The sequence below is a fragment of the Sphaeramia orbicularis genome, chromosome 5, assembly GCF_902148855.1.
Source record: "Sphaeramia orbicularis chromosome 5, fSphaOr1.1, whole genome shotgun sequence".
NCBI lineage: Eukaryota > Metazoa > Chordata > Actinopteri > Kurtiformes > Apogonidae > Sphaeramia > Sphaeramia orbicularis.
Genome location: NC_043961.1, coordinates 43,652,511 through 43,675,801, shown reverse-complemented (window position 1 = coordinate 43,675,801; position 23,291 = coordinate 43,652,511). Strand labels below are relative to the sequence as shown.

General features: G+C 41.1%; 1 protein-coding gene and 1 long non-coding RNA gene across 3 annotated transcripts in view; one reads left to right on the top strand and one right to left on the bottom strand.

The window, feature by feature from the left end:
- cenpp (centromere protein P) overlaps positions 1-23,291 on the bottom strand; it is a 375,236-nt gene that overhangs the window by 316,105 nt on the left and 35,840 nt on the right. For both annotated transcript variants that reach the window (XM_030133511.1, XM_030133512.1), the window contains exons 2-5: positions 21,044-21,192; positions 19,880-20,037; positions 18,492-18,580; positions 16,710-16,795 (exon numbers count right to left, since the gene is read on the bottom strand). In XM_030133511.1, coding sequence (XP_029989371.1) covers positions 16,710-16,795; positions 18,492-18,580; positions 19,880-20,037; positions 21,044-21,186 — 476 coding nt within the window. In that variant the 5' untranslated portion in view covers positions 21,187-21,192. The remainder of the gene's footprint in view (positions 1-16,709; positions 16,796-18,491; positions 18,581-19,879; positions 20,038-21,043; positions 21,193-23,291) is intronic.
- On the top strand, positions 1,783-6,852 carry LOC115418958 (uncharacterized). Its single transcript, XR_003935382.1, has 2 exons — positions 1,783-1,817; positions 6,675-6,852. It is a non-coding gene; the product is annotated as an uncharacterized LOC115418958 (long non-coding RNA).

The window sequence follows — 23,291 nt, the reverse complement described above, 5'->3', positions numbered from 1 at the left end:
AGTATCAAAAGGAAATGCATTTGCAGATGAAACTGCAAAAGAGGCAGTATTAAAACAAACTCATATCATGCAGAATGAGGAAGTAAGTGATGAAGTATTAATAGACATGCAGCAGAACGCTTCACAGACAGAGAAAGACCTATGGGCAAAAAATGGTGCAAAACTCACAGACAACATCTATAAGTGACCAGAAGGAAAACCCATTCTACCAAAAAGCTTATTTAAACGGGCTGCCATATTGAGCCATGGTAAAACACATGTCTCAACAGGAGGGATGGTACACCTACTAAACCAATATTATACAACATACGGATTTAACAATTATTCAAAAAAAATTTTTGTAGATCATGTCTAATATGTGCAAAACATAATCCACAAGGAAATGTGAGACCTAAAAGAGGACAGTTTCCTACACCAAAATATCCATTCCAAATAATTCACATGGATTTTATTGAACTAAATAAGAGTGAAAACAAAAAATACTGTTTAGTACTAATTGATGCTTTTTCCAAATGAGTTGAAATATTCCCATGCAAACAAACAGATACTATAACAGTAGCTAAGGCTTTATGTAAGGAGACTATCTAGATATGGAATACCTGAAATTATATACAGTGATAACGGAACACACTTTGTCAATCAGGTAGTGATGAAATTAGGACAAACCTTACATATCAAGTTAAAAAATCATTGTGCTTATCATCCACAAAGTGCTGGATTAGTGGAAAGAATGAATGGAACAATAAAAAACAGACTTAAGAAATGCATGGAAGAGACTAAGAAACCATGGACACAGTGTATTGATCTAGTTAAAACATTTATTAATATTACTGCATCTGGGAATGGTTTGACACCATTTGAAGTTATTTATGGCAGGCCATACAGATTACCTGAATTCAAAAACAATATTGACCTGGATGATGATGCAAGTATAGTAGATTATTTAAGAAAAACTCTCCAACATAGAACAGTGAAAGGAGCTAAGGAAGTACTTGATATGCCATTGTCTCTACAGGATAATTAGAAGATAACTGTGGGAGACTGGGTATTAATCAAAGCAATAAAGAAGAAGCATTGGTGTCATCCTAAGTGGGAAGGCCCGTACCAAGTGCTTTTAAATAACACCAACAGTAGTCAAAATAGTAGAAAGAACTTTTTGGATACACTTGTCACATTGTAACCTCTGTAGATCTCTCAAAGATTCCACCACCACTGAAAGCCAGTAAAAGTCTGACTACAAAGGGGAACGGAACGATTAGAGTTCCCGCCGTCTCAACGTCAGTGAAGTCATAAAGGCTAACAGTATTTAGGGCTTGGTAATATTTGAGAAATCTAGAGTTTCCCGTGACTAAATGTTTGACTTAGAACAAAACAGACGTGACTTGGCAACGAAATCCACAACTAGACCTATATTCAGTAGTGAAATAGCACCAGGAAATTTCACTAGTTTTTATAACGAAACCGATGCGACCTTTGTGGGATATATTAACTCGACCTTATGCCAAACTAACCAAAGTCTGTCTACTTGGGTACATAGGAAACGGTCAGACATATGGTGGCTTTGTGGAGGAAATGTGTTGAGAGATGCTTTACCAAGGAAATTTTATGGGACGTGTGCTTTAGTATCCTTGCTGATGCCTGTAAATGTAACCAAAGTTGATAAAGATTCATTGTCATCAACATTGTTGACAGAAACACACAACCAATTGATAAGGAATAAAAGAGCTATGAACAAATTATGGGGAGATGACCCTACGTATATAGATTCAATAGGAGTACCCAGGGGAGTTCCAACTGAGTACAAACTAGCAGATCAAGTGGAACCACCATCACCATCACCATCACCATCACCATGGAACCACCATCACCAGCGGCCAGCTAACGGGCCGGGAGCCACCACCACTAACGGCCAGCTAACGGGCCAGGAGCCACCACCATCGGCGGTAAGCTACCGGGCCAGGAGACACCACCAGCGGCCAGCCGCTGAGCCAGGAGCCACCACCACCAGCGGTAAGCTACCAGGCCAGGAGCCACCACCACCAGCGGCTAGCTACCAGGCCAGGAGCTACCACCACCAGCGGTAAGCTACCAGGCCAGGAGCCACCACCACCAGCGGTAAGCTACCAGGCCAGGAGCCACCACCACCAGCGGTAAGCTACCAGGCCAGGAGCCACCACCACCAGCGGCTAGCTAACGGGCCAGGAGCCACCACCACCAGAGGCCAGCTACCAGGCCAGGAGCCATTACCACCAGCGGTAAGCTACCAGGCCAGGAGCCATCACCACCAGCGGCTAGCTAACGGGCCAGGAGCCACCACCACCAGAGGCCAGCTACCAGGCCAGGAGCCACCACCACCAGAGGCCAGCTACCAGGCCAGGAGCCACCACCACCAGCGGTAAGCTACCAGGCCAGGAGCCACCACTACCAGCGGCTAGCTAACGGGCCAGGAGCCACCACCACCAGAGGCCAGCTAACAGGCCAGGAGCCACCACCACCAGCGGCTAGCTACCGGGCCAGGAGCCACCACTACCAGCGGTAAGCTACCAGGCTAGGCCAGGAGCCAAGCTAAGACAGGAGACATGGCAACGAAAAAGCTTGCAGAAGACATGGAAGAAGTGAAGAAGTCTTTGAACTTTATGTCTGAGGAGCTAAGCAAGGTGGCAAAACAACAGACGGGACTACTGGATTTAATTGAGGAAATGCGGAAATTGAAGGCGGTGATTAGGGAAAAAGACAAGAAAATAGACGAACTGGAAAGAAGAGTTGAAGATCTGGAGCAGAGCATAAGGATGGATGAGCTAATGATAACAGGACTAAAGACTAACCATCGCACTTATGCAAGCATCACAGCCGGTGACAAGAACGGTGAGGATGCATCAAACACTGAATTACACTCTCTGGAGGAACAAGTTATTAAGTTTTTAAACAGCAAAGACATTCCTTTACACCGTAAAGATATAGCTGTCTGTCACACCTTACCCCAAAAACAGAGCAAGAGGCCAAACATTATTATTCGTTTGGTGAGCAGAAAACAGAAGATTGAAGTGCTCAAGCATGCAAAAAAACTTAAGGGCACAGGGGTGTACATAAACGAAAATTTAACAAAGAGAAATGCTGCAATTGCAAGACAAGCAAGAATCTTGAAAAAGGAAAAAAAAATCCAAGACACATGGGTAAGAAACTGTAAGGTAATGATAAGACTGAATGGTACTCCTGAACGGGCCAAAGTTATTGTTATTAGAGACATAACTGAGCTTGATCAGTATAAATGAAGATGAAGAACAAAGTACAGAGGTGGACCAGTGGAGATATGTCATATCAGATTTTGTTGTGATGGAGCTATGAGGTCAGATTCTGTTGAGGACTGAAATATGAGAATGTGTGAATACACTGAATTTAAGTCTTTTGACTTTCAAGATCACAAACCCTATGTCTTAGAGAATGATATTGACCCAGAGACCCACTTCTACCACAGCATTAAAACAACATGTGAATACTATTCAGAAGACAAGTATAAGTCTAAAATTAAGGGTTTTTCGGTGATTCACTTTAATAGCAGGAGTCTATATAGCAATCTTGATAAAATTAAAGATTATTTGCAAAAATTACAGCATAAATTTAGTGCAATAGCAATTTCAGAGACTTGGCTGAGTGATGAGAAAGAGTTACTAGATGAGTTAGAAGGATATGAGATGTTTTGGCAAAACAGAGCCAATAAAAGAGGAGGGGGCGTGGCCCTATTTGTGTTAAATGATTTGAAATGTAAGATAAATGGTGATTTGACAATTGCTATAGACAATCTGATGGAATGTGTAACGGTTGAAATTAAGATGGAAAAACACAAAAATATATTTCTTAGTTGTATTTACAGGACACCAGGGTCATGTATTGAGAAATTCAATAAGGAGATTACTAATTTATATGAAAAAAAATGTGATAAGGTGATTTTGGTTTGTGGTGACTTTAACATTGATCTATTGAAATGGAATGAACATGCAAAAACAGCAGAATTTGTAAACACTATGTTTAGTTTGAGTTTTCACCCTGTAATTACAAAACCAAGTAGAATCACATTGGAAAGCGCAACATTGATTGATAATATTTTTACAAACATTATTGATGGTGAAATAACGAGTGGTCTATTTCTGACTGACATAAGTGATCATTTGCCAGTTTTTATAGAACTGGAAATGAACAACAAATTATCTTTAACCAACTATAAGCAAAAACCTTGTTTGGTAAGAACAAAGTCACCAGAAGCAATTATGGCCTTAAAGGAGGAATTAATAAATTATGACTGGCATGAAGTTTATGTAGATGATGTTAATGAATCATATAATGCTTTCCTAGACATATTTCTGACATTGTACAATAGACATTGTCCTGTGAAAGAATATAGACAAGATCTTAAAAAGAATAAGAAACCATGGTTAACTAAGGGATTGGAAAGGGCTTGTAAGAAGAAAAACAGTCTTTATAGGGAATTCCTGAAGCACAGAACGAAAGAAAAAGAGAATAAATATAAAAGATACAAAAATAGATTGACAGCAATTATAAGAACACATAAAAAAGCCTATTATGATAAGTTGTTAGAAATACACAAAAATGATATTAAAGGTACTTGGAAAGTGTTAAATGATATGATTAAAAAAAGTAATAAAAAGAATTTTGCTACATATGTTGTTAAAACTGGTGACACTGTGGTGGAAAATACAGAGGACATCGTGAATATATTTAATGATTTTTTTGTTAATGTCGGTCCTAATTTGGCAAAAGATATTACCAAGTGGGAAAAGGATGATAAAACCTTTAATTTTGCTATTGAAAACAATAATTCAATGTTTCTTGGTGGAGTTTGTGAAAGTGAAGTGTTGGAAGTGGTCAGGAAATCTAAAAATAAAAAATCTACTGATAGAAATTCCATTGATATGTCACTCATAAAACAAGTGATAAACAGTATCCTTCAACCATTCACGTATATATGTAACAAATCATTTCAAACAGGTACTTTTCCAGAAAATATGAAAATAGCTAAAGTGATTCCGATTTATAAAAATGGTGATAAGCACAAGGTGTCAAATTATAGACCGGTGTCACTGTTACCACAGTTTTCTAAAATTCTTGAGAAACTGTTTGTAAAGAGGTTAGATGACTACATAGACAAATATAGGATATTAAATGATCATCAGTATGGATTTAGGAAAAACCGATCAACATCTTTAGCAGTAATGGAATTTGCAGAAAATATAGCAACAGCGGTGGATCAGAAACAACATACTGTTGGTGTTTTTATTGATTTAAGGAAAGCATTTGACACAATTGATCACTCAATATTACTCCGGAAATGTGAAATGTATGGTATAAGAGGTGTGACGCAAAACTGGTTAAAAAGTTATTTACAAAATAGGTCTCAGTATGTATCAATTGGAAATACAAATTCACAACTTAGAAACGTAACATGTGGGGTCCCACAAGGTTCAGTTCTGGGACCCAAGTTATTTATACTTTATCTAAATGATATCTTTATGGCATCTAGTAAGTTAAAATTTACAATATTTGCAGATGATACTAATTTGCTTTATTCGGGAGTAAATATGAAACAAATATTAGAAATTGTGGAAAAGGAATTGAGCAAGTTAAAAAAATGGTTTGATGTAAATAAGTTATCACTTAATGAAGATAAAACAAAATTTATGGTTTTTGGTGGTGCTAGGGGAAGTGATGATATAAAACTGAAAATTAATGAAATTGAAATTGAAAGGGTGTATGAAACAAAATTTTTGGGAGTGATTATTGACCATAAACTCTGTTGGAAACCACAAATAGAATATATCAAACGCAAAATGTCCAAAGCTGTTGCGATTCTTTATAAAACTCGAGACTTGTTAAGCAAAAAATGTTTGCATATGTTGTATTGTTCACTTGTAATGCCATATATGTCATATTGTGTGGAAATATGGGGCAATGTGTATAAGACTAATTTAGACCCAATAATTAAACTCCAAAAAAAAGCTATTAGAGTCATAAACAAAGCTGGTTATCTCCAATCAAGTAATCCACTTTTTGTAGAATCTGGTTTGCTAAAATTTCTTGACATTGTATATTTAAAAACAATGGAATTTATGTTTCAAGTTAAAAGTAAAAACCTTCCTTTTTGTATTCAGAAAATCTTTAAGTTAAGAAAAGGACATTATAATTTAAGAGGGATGTTTGTGTTTGAAAAGTGTAAAGTAAGAACAAACGTTAAATATCACAGTGTTTCAGTTATTGGTGTCAAGCTATGGAACGAATTGAAGGATGAAGTGAAATTGTGTAGCTCACTGTTGAGTTTCAAAAAGAATTTAATTGGTCAAATTATGAAGGGCTATGAGAGTAATATGTTTACAAAATAACTTATTACACTGAATGTAGTATAATTTAAGTTTAAGTATTTATCTGTTGCAACTTAAGGTGTGGACATGGACTAAGGGTGTAAATAGGAGAAGCAGAAATAAGCCTCTGGCTTCAGCTTCTTCCTTTTTCAGTTACAAAATGTGTTAATTTTATGCTTGTTTGTTTCTTTTTTAATATGTAGGTGTTTTGTTTTGTTGTCTTTTTTATATGTGTGTGTTTTGTATCTTGTATTTAACTGAAATAAATAAACATTCAAACATTCAAAATAAACATTCAAGTAGCTAGTGGTTTTGAAAGCTTCCCAATATTAAGTGCCATTTTTCCTGTGACCCCAAATAAGAATGTTGATAGAACAAACTACATCCACTACAACGTGTTGAAATTGACCAATTACACTGAGGACGGATTTAATGTAATTCATGAGCAACTGGTAGCCACATCCTTAATGGCCTTCCAAAACCGAATAGCTCTTGGCATGCTATTGGCGGAGAAAGGAGGAGTGTGTGGAATGTTTGGAGAACAGTGTTGTACTTCCATCCCTAACAACACGGCACCAGGTGACAAGTTGACCAAAGCTATAGAGGGACTGAGGACCCTCAACGCAAAGATGCAAGACCATTCTGGTATAAATGCATTTGTGTGGGATGATGGATGGATAAGTTTGGAAGGTTTAAGGGACTGGCATCCTCTATATTGATATCAGTTGCTGTATTTGCTGCACTCCTCACCTTGTGTGGATGTTGTTGTATTCTATGTATTAGGGCACTGATTGTGAAACTCATTGCCACTGCCCTGGGACCTCAGCCTAAAGAATCTGACAAAGACGCTTCACTAAATATGATTTCAAATGATGATGACGATGAAATTAATTTATCAGATTTGTTTCTTAATCCAGAAAACCTTGAATCTACAACAGTCTAAATTGATAACATGACTCTGAGTGTAAATGTGAAGGTTCTTATGAAAATGATCAAATGATCGAAAGTCTATGTGAAGTGATCATACTGTGAAGTGAGAATTTAAGCATTCATGTGATAAACAGGAGGGAATTGTTAGAATAATTGTACATAAGTTATCACATTCATGCCAGTCTTATGATGTTATTATATGCTGTGTTGAATGAGGGCAAAGTGCTCTTAGAGTTCTTTTACAGGTTTTACAGAAGTGAAAGCACCTCGAAGGATGGGGACCATGCCTTGGAGACCAGTTGACCCATGTCGTCTGATCGAAAGCAGAAGTTCACACAAAGGCTACACAGATGTGTCTAGACGATTAAGTTTTGACATTTAATAAGAGGAAAATAATCATGCACCCATGTACTAACAATGTGATCAATACGTAAACCCTCAGACTAAACACACCCATGTAACTAGGGAACACCCAAATGAAATAAATGAGGAGAGCAAGGGTAGGACCCTCAGAGTGAGTTGGGACATTGTAACTGAGCAGTGTTCTGTCAACTACTCTCCTCGCGAGCAAGAGATACTTGACTCCTGTGTGTTCTTGTGTCTTTCTTTATATCTAGGTGTTTTGAACCTGACAGTTGTTCTCTTTCTAACAGATATAAATTGTACTTTGTATAGAATTCATTTTCAAAAAACTAAATAAAGAGCCTCCTCTGGAAGGTAAAACCTCTGCCTTGAATAAAACACTTCTGTAAACAAAAATGTTGCACAGCACATTGTTCACAAATAAATAATAATTCAAATCCAACAGTGAGATTGATAAAGTGGATACTTAAAACCTTTTGTTAAACTTTGTTTTAAAAGATAAACAGTGCCAGTTGTATTCCTGAATATATGAACAAAACAAAACATCACATTTTGGTTGAGGTGCAGGACATGAGGTCTGTGCTTGTTGTCTATAACTTTTATACATTTTTGGCAAAGAAAACCAGCCTGTCCACTGCCTCTGGCTTAAGGCGTGCCCTGCTGCAGGTAACAACTCCTCCCCTCACACTGAAAACTCTCTCAGATGGGGCACTCGTTGCAGGGATGGAGAGGTATTTGTTGGCCAGGTTACTGAGCCTTGAGAAGTTGGATTCGTGGCTCTTGCACCACTGAAGTGGATCAATGTCGGGGTCTGCTTCTGGCAATAGCAGATAACTGCCTCTGACTGGTCAGAGGTTGGTTCATGATTCCTCTTGAAGAAGGCTGCTAAAGTTTTTTTTTTTCCTTTTGGGGTCTGGCTGAGGCCTTGCCTCTTCTTGGTCCATCTGCACAACTAGACCAGGCTGTGGTGAGCTTTTGTCAGTAGGGAAAGACAGTAGTTCATTGACAGCTCTTCTTTTGACTTGTTCCATTTTGTCTGGATCAATGTAGGTTGTCCAGAACCATGGGTCCATCAGAGAGGCCATGTCCAAGAGTTTATCCTTTACAGGGTCACTGTATTTTTCATCAAGGTGTAACACGGTAATGACACCTATGTTAGTACTTCACACTGATTCGGCTCAAGGAGTGAGGGATGGTTAGTTTACGGTGAACAATATTGTGTTTATTACAACAATAAGAGCAGAATTGACTCAGAATCCAAAACTTCCCAGTATAAACAAAACAACAACAATTGAAGTGTCCTCCGACAGCCGTTGCTGCTAATATCAAAGTTCAAAGTCCAGTCCAAAGTTTAGTTTGAATTTGTGTCAGTTCAAGTATATTGTGTGTGTTAGTTCTACCTGGGTAGTGTGTGTATGTGTGGTTACTGCGTCAGGTACTACTGTCAGGTTGTTTCCTCCAGGTGTGACTCTTCATGAAGACGATGAAGATGAAGGATCCAGCATCCTCGCCAATCCCGTCTCGTCTCAGACAAAGAAAACCTGGCTTTCGGCTCGATGTAGATCCAAAAACTCAGCATAAAAAAAACAATCTGCATAGTAGAACACAAAGTTAACTAGCAGTCATCACTTTCTGTACAGAATTATCCATCTCTCTCTCTTTTACTCAAATGTAACTGATAATACTGACCACAAAGAAATAAGCAACTGTACCATGAGACAAATAAAAATAAAATATCTCAAATCACCATTAGTTTGTGTCTTTTTTTGTTTAACAGCATCATCTAAATCATGTAACACAAAACATTTCTTTTCTCCCAATAATCAATCATGAGTCTTAGATACACTTGTAAATACATCTACAACCATCTCAAAATGAATCCAACACATTTATATCAAAACTGAACGCGCCCGTGAGCTTCAGCGCACGCTTTTCACTTCTACAACACTGAACATGGCATCCAAATTGGCGCAGTGGAAATCACCATCGATCATGTAAAACAAATTAATTTCCAACTCAACTCGATAATTTGACAGATAACATCCTTGCAACATTTCCTATCGACTCCAATTGGTTTTTATATGAAAGAATGTTCGATATTTCGCATTTATAACAACCGAAAATATACGGGTCTATTAGCATGTTAGCAGCTTAACAAAATCAACCATAACACAATATTATTAACATATCACTCACCGGAGTCTTCGGTTGGAAAAAACGACACAAAACAATCGCCCCAGTCGCCGGATTGCAGGCGCTTTCTTGTGAAACTCAAAACACAGACTTGTAACTATGAATGTAAAACAGTCTCTCATAAACTTTTGATCTTTCTCGTAAGTATCTCGTGGTAGCTTCTGTATTTGACCTAGCTTAGTGTCTCTTCTTCCCAACATGCAATGCTGTACTACCGGAGTATTTTTTTTCCCACCAAGCATACATGAGGTGCCCTCCTGTGGCCACACAAAGCAATTACATCTGCACAATGTCATGAATTCACACAAAAATGAACATGTTAGAACTAAATTATACTTAGTAAACCCATTTACATTTTCAAGGGTTTAAAAAGGTATCCCAGTATATTCCTTTTTATTGTTTTAGTAAGCTCTGTGTTGTCTTCCTCTGTCTGCAAAAGACTGGTTTTGAACAAACGGATAACAGGTTTAATGAAAGAGATCGGTGCAGCGGCTGTAGTGATGCAGTCCCTGTATCAGTCGGTTGTGGTGAAGAAGGAGCTGAGCCGAGAGGTGAAGCTCTCGATTTACCGGTCAGTCTACGTTCTGACTCTCACCTATGGTCATGAGCTTTGGGTCATGACCGAAAGGACAAGATCCCGGATACAAGCGGTCGAAATGAGTTTCCCCCATCGGGTGGCTGGGCGCACCCTTAGGGATAGGGTGAGGAGCTCAGTCACCAGGGAGGAGCTCAGAGTAGAGCCGCTGCTCCTCCACATCGAGAGGGGCCAGCTGAGGTGGCTCGGGCATCTGTTTTGGATGCCTCCTGGATGCCTCCCTGGGGAGGTGTTCCGGGCATGTCCCGCCGGGAAGAGGCCTTGGGGAAGACCTAGGTCACGTTGGAGAGACTATGTCTCTCAGCTGGCCTGGGAACGCCTCGGGGTCCCCCCGGAAGAGCTGGAGGAGGTGTCTGGGGAGAGGGAAGTCTGGGCATCCCTGTTAAGACTGTTGCCCCTGCGACACGGCCCCGGATAAGCAGCAGATAATGGATGGATGGATGGATGAAAGAGACACTGACATACATTTCCCCTGACAGCACATCAGTAAAGTCTTGGAGTGGTTTGACTGCCTTATTTACTGACTCCAAAACCTCAATGTCTTCCCAAGAGGGCACAAGATGGCGGCTTTTCATATCAGACCCCAGGACATGTGCTATAGCCTTCTCCTGTTCCAGGAACCGCTCGATCAATTTTTGGCGGGAGCCCCACCTGGTTGGTGACTCTGTTGTTAGCTGATGAGGGGGTAGGCCAAGCTCTAACTGTGCTTCCCCCAACTCTCTTCTTTTTTCCAGCTATAGGAAAAAGCAGCAACAACCTTGTTGCAAACTCCGATAGCACGATCAGTGTGGGGATCCTTAACACCATTTTCTCCATAATGAGAGGAACAAAACACAAAGACATCAATATTGGGACATTAATAACATTGAACATATAAGATAAGATTTTCCCCACCATGGGGAAATTTCACAGTTAACAGCAGTAACATACAACCAGCAATCACTGAGAGAAAAGACAGGTGGAAAAACCACGAGTGAAAATGAAAAATATAAAAGAAAAAAATTGGTATTTATCCAAATAGTTATATTAATAAATAAAGAACTTGAATTAAAAAATCTAATTAAATATTATTTACTTCATCATGGTTGCACATGTACATGGTCTGATAATGGGGGGGGTGCAAACAGTTATAAAGTATATCTACTGGTATACATGTCGAAAACGTTTTTTTCTTTTCTTCTATATTTCAAAACTTTATTAAAGTTCAAACAGAAACAGACACTTCAGCATACATACACAAACAGTATATGTTTGTGTTTATTAAATGCATATGTGCATTTTATAGAGAAATATGACAGCATTTAATAAAATAATCCATTCATAACTGTGGCTTAATGGATCAAAAACAGATCAAATGGATATGCCACCTTAATTATTCTTCAAAAACAGATCAAATGGATATGCCACCTTAATTATTCTTGTTAGGTTAACACAAATATCAAAGAATTTGTCCTGTTTTTGTGTATTTTTAATTCTTTTAATAACTCATGTACAGCACTTTTAATTGAAAGTGCCTTAAATAGAAATTATTAAAAAAGTATTATTTATAAAATGGTGGATGATGATAAAGGATGGACTACCAAAAATAATTAATTTATTTGACTTCTTGTTAGACTTACCAAGAGCGTTGTGTAGTTTGTGTCCAAAGCACTAAAGGTTGAGCGATCCGTTCACTCTCAGAGCTTTGATCATGTTGGTGCCGCTGTCAGTAGTCATGCAGATTAGACGATGCTCGGACAGGTTCCGGGAACCGAGGGCATCCTTCAGTCCCTGGGCAATAAGCTCACCTTTGGAAAGTCCTCTGGAAAGTACACTGTTTGGAGGCAAATACTCTGCAGAGCCCAGTCGTTTTTTTGTTTTTGTCTATGGTCTCAGCTGGCTGACAGGCAGCTGTCTGTACCGATAAGGCAGCAGCTGACACCACCAACTGTACTCCCAGTCATCATTGCCCATTTTTCTGACACCTTTGCTTGTGTATCCTCTTTTATTTGGACATTTTACCAGGGAGTATCTCACACTACTTTTATTTATTTATTTATTTTTCGACTTGTCTTGTCCAGCGTCCTAACAGCAGAATGGTAGTGTGGTTCCTCCCAGTGCTGAACAAATTTGCTTTACCAAGGGTAACTTCATAAAGTATATGAAGCGCCCTTTGATATTCTGCTGTGTTTATTATGAGTTTTGTTGAACCACATTTCGATACCGGACCTGACATGGGGGGTGGGGGGGTAGAAGAAGGGGAGAGAACAAGAGTGAAGAAGGTGGCGAAGACCCTCACAAGAAAGTATCAACAATACAAACAGCAACAACCATGGAGACAATTATAATGGTGACAATAACTACAACCAGAACTGAGTACACTGGGCAGAAGAGAGAGAAAAAAAAAACAAAACAAACAAAACTACAAAAAAAAACCCAAAAAAAACACAACAATGAGATACATAAGACCTATGAAATGAAGAATATAAGAAAGAATGAACAAAAGATCGTATACCACGTTCGCACAAATAATACCTATTAACAAATAATACCAGTAACAAATCCACACAACATCAGTTGTTCACATTAATCTGCTGTGACAGAGTGAAGCAGGCAAACAGACTGAGGTGAAGAACACAGGCATGCAACCACAACCGCACTCCCTCCAAGGATTAGGGACCGACCAAGAGGGCCCCAAGACCAGACCATCCAGCAGACACCACAGAGAGGGGGGATCCAGCCCGCGCCCCCCCCCCCCCGAGAGGCAACAGTGTGCCCGCCCTGAAGATGGTCGAGGGAGGCCCCCGCCAGAGGCCCCACAGCAGCCGAGCACCAGCCCCAGGGGGCCAGGGATGCCAGCCATCACCCCCCCGCCAGGAGCCAGCCACCCAGGGGCAGGCAAGGCGCCGGTCCCCGAGCCCCACGAGCCCAGGAGCCACCCGTCTCCCCGGGCAGAGGTCCCACCCAGCACAACGGGCGGCCAGGCCAGCCCAGACCGCCACCCGATGCAGGCCAGTGCACACCCCGATGCCACAGCCAAGTGCCCTGGGGGCCCGGAGGCCCACCTCCCCATCCCACCAAGCCCAACCCCCAAACCCCACACACCCCCCAGTCCCCCACTCACCCACACAAGCATATGCACACATACCCACTGACTCCCAGACATACATACCACCCATCCCACATGTTCGACCATTCACACACACACACACACACACCCACAAACACTTCCACCCATGCCCATACACCCACCTACCAGCCCCCCTCCCCCGGGGCACGCCCACACGCACACATCTACATGTACACACATACCCACACCCATCAACAGCCCCTCCCACCCACCTGCACACACCAGTCACGTGTATCCGGAGTGCTGCCACCCCCCCAGCAGCGAGCAGCACCGCTGTGAGTCCCCCCAAGGCGTGGCACCCGAGCACAGCCCCAGCACCAACTGCAGCCCAGGGCGGCAACACCAGCCACCAGGAACCCCACCGCGGTCCACCACCCCACCAGCAACCACCACACCCTTGATGCCCACAAACACACATCTTTCCCGGTCCCAACACGACCTGCGGCAGGCAAGAGAGCGGCTAGCCCAGCCCCCCACCCCAACCACAATCCCCATGCGCACACATCATTCATCAGAGGGCGGCACCCCCCAGCAATGCAGCCAGGTGAGCCCCAAGCCAATGTTCCAGCCCCCCTCCCCCGGGGCCCCCCGCCCCAGACAGCATCCAGGAAACAGGGGTGTGGGAAGACCCCCTCCCCCTCGCCTCCCCACCTATCAGTGTTTTGAAGTGTGAGGTGTGTACGCAAGCGGTTAAAATTGAGGAGCATAACTGCGCACCACTGAGGGCAACACCACACAGGCAGCCTCACCCACCGGCACGGCACCACCCACCAGGCGCCACACAGCCCGCCCCCCAAAAGTGAATGTGTGGTGTTAGTGTTTCTGTGTGTTGTGGGTGGGTGTAATTAAAATTGAGGAGTTAGCCACCCCAGGGTACCACAGAGGGAGGCCGTTTTAGTGACCCCCTCTGCCGTACCCCCTCGGGATGTGCACCCTCCCCAAGACCCTACGTGCTTTGTGTGAGGGGGGTGGGGAGGCGAGGGGTTGGGGGATAGTATGACTGGGAGGAAGTTTCCTCCCAGAAGACAAGCCAGCCGGCATTCGGCACCCCCGTTCCCCAGTACCAATCCCCAGGCAGGGGCCGCCAAGGAGCGGGTCAGCCCAGAGACCCCGAGCACCCAACGATCGCAGCCAGAAAACCGCCACCCCCCCCCCAGAGGCCACTCACACACTCAATCATCCTATGCAGTCGAGGGGGCACCGACCCGGGACCTGCCACCCCAAAGCCCCCCAAACAGGCGCGGGGACCCACCACACTCCACACCTCCCCAGTCTTACATGCACTAGCATTTATTTATAAAATGGTGGATGATGATAAAGGATGGACTACCAAAAATGATTAATTTATTTGACTTCTTGTTAGACTTAGCAATAGCGTTGCATAGTTTGTGTCCAAAGCACTGGAGGTTGAGCCATCCGTTCACTCTCAGAGCTTTGATCATGTTGGTGCCACTGTCAGTAGTCATGCAGATTAGACGATGCTAGGACAGGTTCCGGGAACCAAGGGCATCCTTCAGTCCCTGGGCAATAAGCTCACCTTTGGAAAGTCCTCTGCAAAGTACACTGTTTGGAGGCAAATACTCCGCAGTCGTTGTTGATAAAGTGTATCGTCAAACTCATGTATGGCTGCATGGTTCGACTGGACCACATGTCTGGCGTTGCAGAATAAAACACCATCCCATCCAGCTCACTGCTGACTTTCTCACGAGTACTGTTGTACAGATGGGGTAAGGTCACTTTAGCAAAATACTTGCGGCTAGGCAGCACATACCTGGGGTCTATAGTTTTTAACAAGTGGATAAACCCCGTCTTTTCCACTGTATATAGGGGTACCATATCTTTGGCGATGTGCAGAGCGACCGCCTCAGTGATGGCTCTCCATCGTGCCCCTTTCTTGTCAAACATGGTGCTTTGGGTAAATGATTCCATCACAGTAAGCTCCTTTTTAGCGGGAGTTTGTTGGTTGTGGCGGTCTTGTTCCCCTCATAAAGAGTGGCATTTCTCCCACTCAGCTGGATGCCTCTGTTTTAGATGCTGGAATAAGTTTGTTGTGCTGCTGCCTTTTGTTGCAATGGGCTTTAGACAAACTTTGCAGCGTGCAGTCACTTGTTCCACATCTGTCTACACAAACCCAAACCAGTTCCAAACTACTGACGATACTATCCCTTTTTTCGGAACAAACCTCTCGCTCTCGTTAGCGGTAGCTATGTTAATGGTATGTGTGCATCTCTGTTAAGGAAGCAAGGGGGAGGGGGAGGGGGATGCTACGGAAGCTCCTGGGGCAAGAGGTGTGCCGTAAGAAGAGGAGAAAAAAAAAAGTCAAATTTTTAATTTTTTTAATCGTCCTCAACAAAAACTTGAATTGATCAATAAAATCGATATATCGCCCAGGCCTAGTATGAACACAGGACTGTCCAATGTGCAATATAAAACTGTGCAATAACTGAAATCAACATAACCCCCGCATCCCTCACACAACGTGCAATAAAACTGTGCAATATTCAGCACTGGAAATAGTTTTGTTTTATCAAAGAACCATAGTTTTTTATACTTACACAAAACTCTTTTATATGCATATTATTCTATGTTCTATATTTATTCTTTTCAGTGTTTTGTTGTTTCATAGAAGTAAACAACTATTCAGATGTTTGAGGCATCACTAAAGCTACAAATATTGGTGTCAAAGTCACTGTTCTGCTTGACATGCCTCTTTGCACAAAAAGCTGATTTTCTCAGTTTTTTGGTCAAAAACAGGTGTTTATGCTGAAACCACCCTGTTCTACCGCCGATTACTAAAGAACCCAAAAGGCAAAAAACAAACTTTTTTTTTCCTGATGAAAGAAGAGAGTTTACACATTCTTTTGATAGTTTCAATGTTTATGTAGTCATAGAACTCAATCTTCTGTGGGTTTTGAAAATCAATGAAAACACTCCAGAACACTGGCAGTATGGGGCTCTCTGCTCTGAAAATGGCTGGCAGCCAATGAGTTAATGGACCCCATGTTAACTTGTGTATGATAGCACACCATATGTGAAGTATTTACTAATGGTGTTTTACAGATGTGGATCCGTTCAAAACCAGGACAAGTTCACAGTCACATATTACCATTTAGTTTCTGTCACCAAAGTTTCAAAAGGAGCTTTATACCTGGACCAGAGACAACTGAAGTTCTGCAGGAGACTGATGGCCATCATTACATTTAAGTCACTGATCCTCCCAGTTTTGCTGGCATTCTGCAGGACAAACACACCAGCAAGTTAGAAATGCCTCAGTTGATGGGTTCAGTTAAAAATAATACTTTTTTAGACTGTATTTACTCAGCAGATTATGCTCCTTTGACAGTGCACAAAAGACCCACCAAATCCAATTCAATGATCACATGACTGCAGTAGTTCTAAGTATTTAGTGGCTCCTGCTCTCATTGGCAGATGGAAGGAGGCTATTGTTCATCCCAGACATTAAACCAGTAATAGGACTATGTCACATCATGTTCATTAACTAGGATAATTCAAAACATACATTCATACAAAACACCTTTATTTAAAGAAACAACTCATTGGTGGGATATTGATCAGGGTTCCCACTCTTTCCCTGAAATTATTTTCCAGGACTTTTCCAGGACATTTTCAGCCGCTACAGAGACAAGTTATCACATGTAACTTGACATAACTTATTACCCTGTCCCCCTCATTCTTTGGAAGTGTTCTTTTCTACATTTGTAATTGCATTTATCCAGATTGTTTCTATGTTTATTACTCAGACATTTAATGTGCAGTCTATGGCTATAATTTATCTATGAAAAATAATTATGACAAATGTATCCTAGAATAATGTAAACACACCCACAGATTACAGCATAGCATTTCATCAGCATGACAAACTGGAGTTACAATGTTCAACTGGGCAATTCCCAACTCAACTTCCTTTTCTCTCTTACTTTCTCTCCTGTACTTCCTCTAAAAATATTTGTATATTTTCACTAAATCACTGAAAAACAATTTCCTTTGTTTCATCTCAGTTTAGGCACACAAGGTCACAAGGCAGGGGGAGGATAAACAGTTTTCCAGGATAACATAACCATTTCCAGGACATCTGACCTTTTTTCATTTTCTGTATGGTTTCCATGACTGGAAAATCGGTTAATCCTTTTCCAGGTTTTCCAGATTTTCCAGGATGCGTGGGAACCCAGAACGATGTTTTATTTCATAAAAATGTGGAAGTGTTTTATGCATGACGGGGTAGAGTTTTCCATTGGACACAGGCAGGAGTAGATCCTGGAATGCTAACCCTAACCCTGTAAAGCTCTTCTTAGTTCTTTTTATCACTTCTTCAGCTTCCTCACTCCTCAGTGTTCAAAAGTAAACCATAAATCAATGCAGGTGCAACATCTTGAAGGATGTTAACATCCCTAAAATGCACATGGCTCTACGGTCCATTAATTACTCCTGCGGGAGGAGTCAGGAACCAAGGCCTGGAGATTATCAATTTAACCTTTATTTATCCAGGAAATCCTTTGTGATAAAATGTCTCTTGAGGGAGACCTGGCAAAGAGGCTTCCATTTTTGGGAGGATGCTCATGCAGATACCAAGTCAAGGTTTTTTATCATCATTATAATCATTTTAGTTCAAGTGGACATCACAATTAATTTACTTCAAAAACGAATTAAAGTGTTCATGTCCTCACGTGTACACACAAATACAAGTCGTATCTGAAAACACATATAGTATATGAATTTAGCGTATGTTTTAGTCTATATTTGGAATATTTACTTACAACTCAGTACGTCTACACCAGGGTACTACTACTGTTACTCAAACAAAAGATTGACTATTACACAAATCAAAGATGAAGTCAAAGAACTCAGAGTGCTTCCTCCATCACTGAATGAAATAAGAAGAGTTTTGAACTGTGACAATCAAGTGTCTCACCTTTGCCTCAGAAAGCTGGAACTCCACCTGGAACTCAAGTTCCAAGCAATGACCTGACACACAGAGCTGCTGCAAACGCCTACTGCTACCTGGTGGTGAACACACGAATCACAAGAATATGAGATGTGTCATAATATTACTGCAAGTAATACTGTAGTACTGCATTATTGCACAAAAAAAAAAAAAAAAAAAAAAAAACCTTTTGGCTCCTCAAATGGACATGCCTTATTCATCATATGTATATATGTATAGAAGATTACAGATGAAAAGGTCAATATGTTCATGCTTTCAGACGATTCTGTTATTATTTAGCTCCACAAAAACAATGACCTGCTCACTGATGACCATAAGTGGCACACAGGGAATCCCATCTTCAAAGAAATCAAAACCTATAAGTATTCAAGTTCAACCAGTAGTGAATTTTTTAGAAAGTCAATATATCAATGTCGGAAAAGGATGATAAGTAAAGTTTCAGTGTGTGACAGCTTTGGTAACTGGTGACGTTGGGGACAAATAACGTAATTCCCTTTCAGTTAAAGTAATAATAATAATAATAATAATAATAATAATAATAATAATAAGCTATTTAAAAAAATCTACCATGATGCAATCAAATTGAACCACAGGTGTTAAGAAGGAAATATTTGAATATTTATACACATTTGAATGTTTTTTAAATGTTTGATTGACAGCTGCTCAAACCCATTCTTCAACGCAATCTGCCTTCATCAACATTCACTTAGGACCAAAAATCAGCTTTTAAACAACAAAGAAATAAAGATTTGAGATTGATGATTATTACATATACTGATATAAAAAAAAATGTAACATATTTTAAATGATCATATTGACAAACCTTAGGTCCAACCCTCATGAAGATTAATAATGAGATTTTCATGCTTATCTTTGCATATCTGTATATTGTATATATGTTCAATGCAAATAAATGGCTAGGTGTATATGTGTTAGGAAACTAATTTTAGACTTGTGCTATAGTAGTGGTATAGTTAATCACAATTACATGTCTGGCAATTAAGCTTGGCTCTGTAATTGTTGCTACTATCACTTTACAGAATATTCTTTGCCATTAGGGAACTTTGTGATCTTCATCACAGAAAATTAAAAGACAACATGCAAAGAAATGTCAGAGTGGCAGCGTTACACAGAATGAGGTACTTTCGACAAAAAAATGTTTGTGTTCTTACAAATGAAACAAGACAATAATCAAATGGGATAGTATCAGTATAGTTGTTTTAAACCACTTCTTACCTAAATTGAAACATTTCCTGTATATATAAAATTAGATATATCGTGATTTTGCCGATTTAATCAGTTTACAATTAAGAGTCAAGTAAATGTCATGACCATGACAGTCAAACTGCTCTTACTGTTTTGTATAGTGTTTACAGAACAACTGCTCAGACTGATGGTGTTCATCTGCGTCTGTTGATGCAGATCCTTCATCATCTCCTCTACCTCCTCCTTCAGTCTGGACACCATGTTGTCCCTAACTCCTCCTCTTCCCATTGGGCCGCACAAATACCACCTGTGGACATACAAACCAGTCATGATTCAGCTTTGATGCACATGTTTGTTTCTATCATACAGTAAAGTACCATCACATGCACATCCCCATCATCAATAATGTAACTGGATGCCAGAAAATAGTGTAGGACTTTTCCACCAAAACTATAGAACCTTAGAACCATTTCAGGCATACATGATACAAAAAAACTGGGATTAAAGAGGCTTCAACCTGCCAGAGAATGAGGCAGGAATGGTTGCTTCAAAACCCCACATTTTCATTGACTAAGATACAGCTAGAGATTGTACAAAGACATTACGGGAATGGTGAGCTGGGTCTACCCAATCAGCACTGAGTAAACCAAGTTCCGCCCAGGAGTTTTTAGGGATGTTTGAAGTACCAACCCTAAAGCAGGGACTTTGTTTGACCCTGTAATGGTTCCTTTACTTTGATCCAAGGGGGGCGGTTTCTGTATTGGAAACATGCTGACGGCCCTCCCCCCGTAAAACTACCCCAAAGTTCCTGCAGTGGAAGTGCACCCACGGCCCTGCCCCCATACAACTACCCTGAAGTTCCTGCAGTGGAAACGCACGCACGAACATGCCCCGGTAAAACTACCCCGAATTTCATGGGGCGGAAACACGCCGACAGCCCCACCCCTGTAAAACTACCCCGAAGTTTCTGTGGTGGAAACATGCAGACGTCCGTCCCTGTAAAACTACCCCTATAAAAATACCCCAAAGTTCCTGGGGTGGAAACTTGCCCACAGCCCCGTCCCCTTACATCCTGTGTATATGTGTATTCATGTACCAGAGGACTGTGTTCACACATCTGTTGAATAATATTTAAAGGGCTTTTTTCCTCAATCATTTCTTGGATATATGGAAGACCCATGGATTTACATCATTTGTGAGGCTTCTCTATACTTTTCTCTAGAATGTTGCTCAGAATGTCATGTCTTAAATAAAGCTAAACACAGGAGTTACTCTGGTGAGGATTTTCATCTTTTATTATAAGTGAAGCTCACAGAGTGTTTTGCATCCGTCCACTGAAGTCAAATGCCGTGTGTCTGCTGTCGTCCTTCTGATGCTGCAGAGCTGCAACTTCATCTTGAAGATGAAGAACCTGAGCCTCCAACAGCTTCACATCCTTCATGTTCTCCTCATTCATCTTGTCCTGCAAAGTATGGAATCAAAACCACCTTTCAAGATGTGGAATACACAATACTACAACATTAAATATAACATAACATGGTGGTGATCATTGCACATGAGCAGCATAATCGGATTATATATTGTATAAAGCAAACACATACAAACCAGAGGTTGTGCTAGACATTTTTAATTGTCCGTCATTTTGACGGACAGGGTCGTAAAAATTCCGTCATAACATATTATTATCCGTCATTTCAAATTTTTTTTTATTTTTTAATGATAAAGAGATATATTTAGACAAGGCAAGGCAAGTTTATTTGTATAGCACATTTCAGCAACAAGGCAATTCAAGGTGCTTCACACAGGACATTGAAATAAAAGAAACAAAAAGAAACACATCTAAAACATTATAAAAGAAACATATAAAAGGTGATTAAAAACAGCAAGTAAGAAAACAACACATAAAATCAAAAATAAATAAATAAATAAATAAATAAATAAATAAAATAGAACTAGAAGCACTCGGAGAGCGCAGACCTCCGCCAAGGCTGATCAGTGGCCCCCCCCGTGGGCCCCCCCACCCCCGATCACCACCAAAATTTAATCATTTCTTCCTTATCCCATTTCCAACAAACCCTGAAAATTTCATCCAAATCTGTCCAGAACTTTTTGAGTTATGTTGCACAGTAACGATCAGTGCCCCCCCCCCGTGGGCCCCCCCACCCCCGATAACCACCAAAATTTAATCATTTCTTCCTTATCCCATTTCCAACAAACCCTGAAAATTTCATCCAAATCTGTCCAGAACTTTTTGAGTTATGTTGCACACTAACGATCAGTGCCCCCCCCGTGGGCCCCCCCGCCCCCCCCGTGCCCCCTGATCACCACCAAAATTTAATCATTTCTTCCTTATCCCATTTCCAACAAACCCTGAAAATTTCATCCAAATCTGTCCAGAACTTTTTGAGTTATGTTGCACACTAACGATCAGTGCCCCCCCCCGTGGGCCCCCCCGCCCCCCCCCCCCCCCCCCCGATCACCACCAAAATTTAATCATTTCTTCCTTATCCCATTTCCAACAAACCCTGAAAATTTCATCCAAATCTGTCCAGAACTTTTTGAGTTATGTTGCACAGTAAAGATCAGTGCCCCCCCCACCCCCGTGGGCCCCCCCACCCCCGATCACCACCAAAATTTAATCATTTCTTCCTTATCCCATTTCCAACAAACCCTGAAAATTTCATCCAAATCTGTCCAGAACTTTTTGAGTTATGTTGCACACTAATGATCAGCGCCCCACCCCCACCCCCCCGTGGGCCCCCCCACCCCCGATCACCACCAAAATTTAATCATTTCTTCCTCATCCCATTTCCAACAAACCCTGAAAATTTCATCCAAATCTGTCCTTAACTTTTTGAGTTATGTTGCACACTAACGGACAGACAAACAAACAGACAAACAAACAAACAAACAAACCCTGGCAAAAACATAACCTCCTTGGCGGAGGTAATAAAATAAAATAAAAATAAAAACACACACATATTAAAGTAAAAGTTGCAGTGCAGAGTTTCAAAGAGAATATAAAATTTAAAAAGTCAAAAGCCTTTTAGTCAAAGGCAGCAGTGAACAGGTGAGTCTTTAACCTGGACTTAAAAGAACTCAGACTCTCAGCAGACCTGATATTTTCTGGTAGTTTGTTCCAGATATATGGAGCATAGAAACTGAACGCTGATTCTCCATGTTTAGTTCTGACTTTGGGAACACAGAGCAGACCTGTACCAGATGACCTGAGTGGTCTGGATGGTTCATACTGGACTAGAAGGTCTCTAATGTATTTTGGGCCTAAACCATTCAGTGCTTTATATGCTAGTAAGAGAATTTTGAAGTCTATTCTCTGAGAGACAAGGAGCCAGTGTAGAGACCTCAGAACTGGGCTGATGTGGTCCACTCTCTTGGTCTTAGTGAGGACTCGAGCAGCAGCATTCTGGATCAGTTGCAGTCGTCAAATAGACTTTATAGGCAGACCACAGAAGATACTGTTACAGTAGTCAACTCAACTAAAGATAAATGCATGGACAAGTTTTTCAAGGTCCTGCTGCGACATCAGTCCTTTAATCCTAG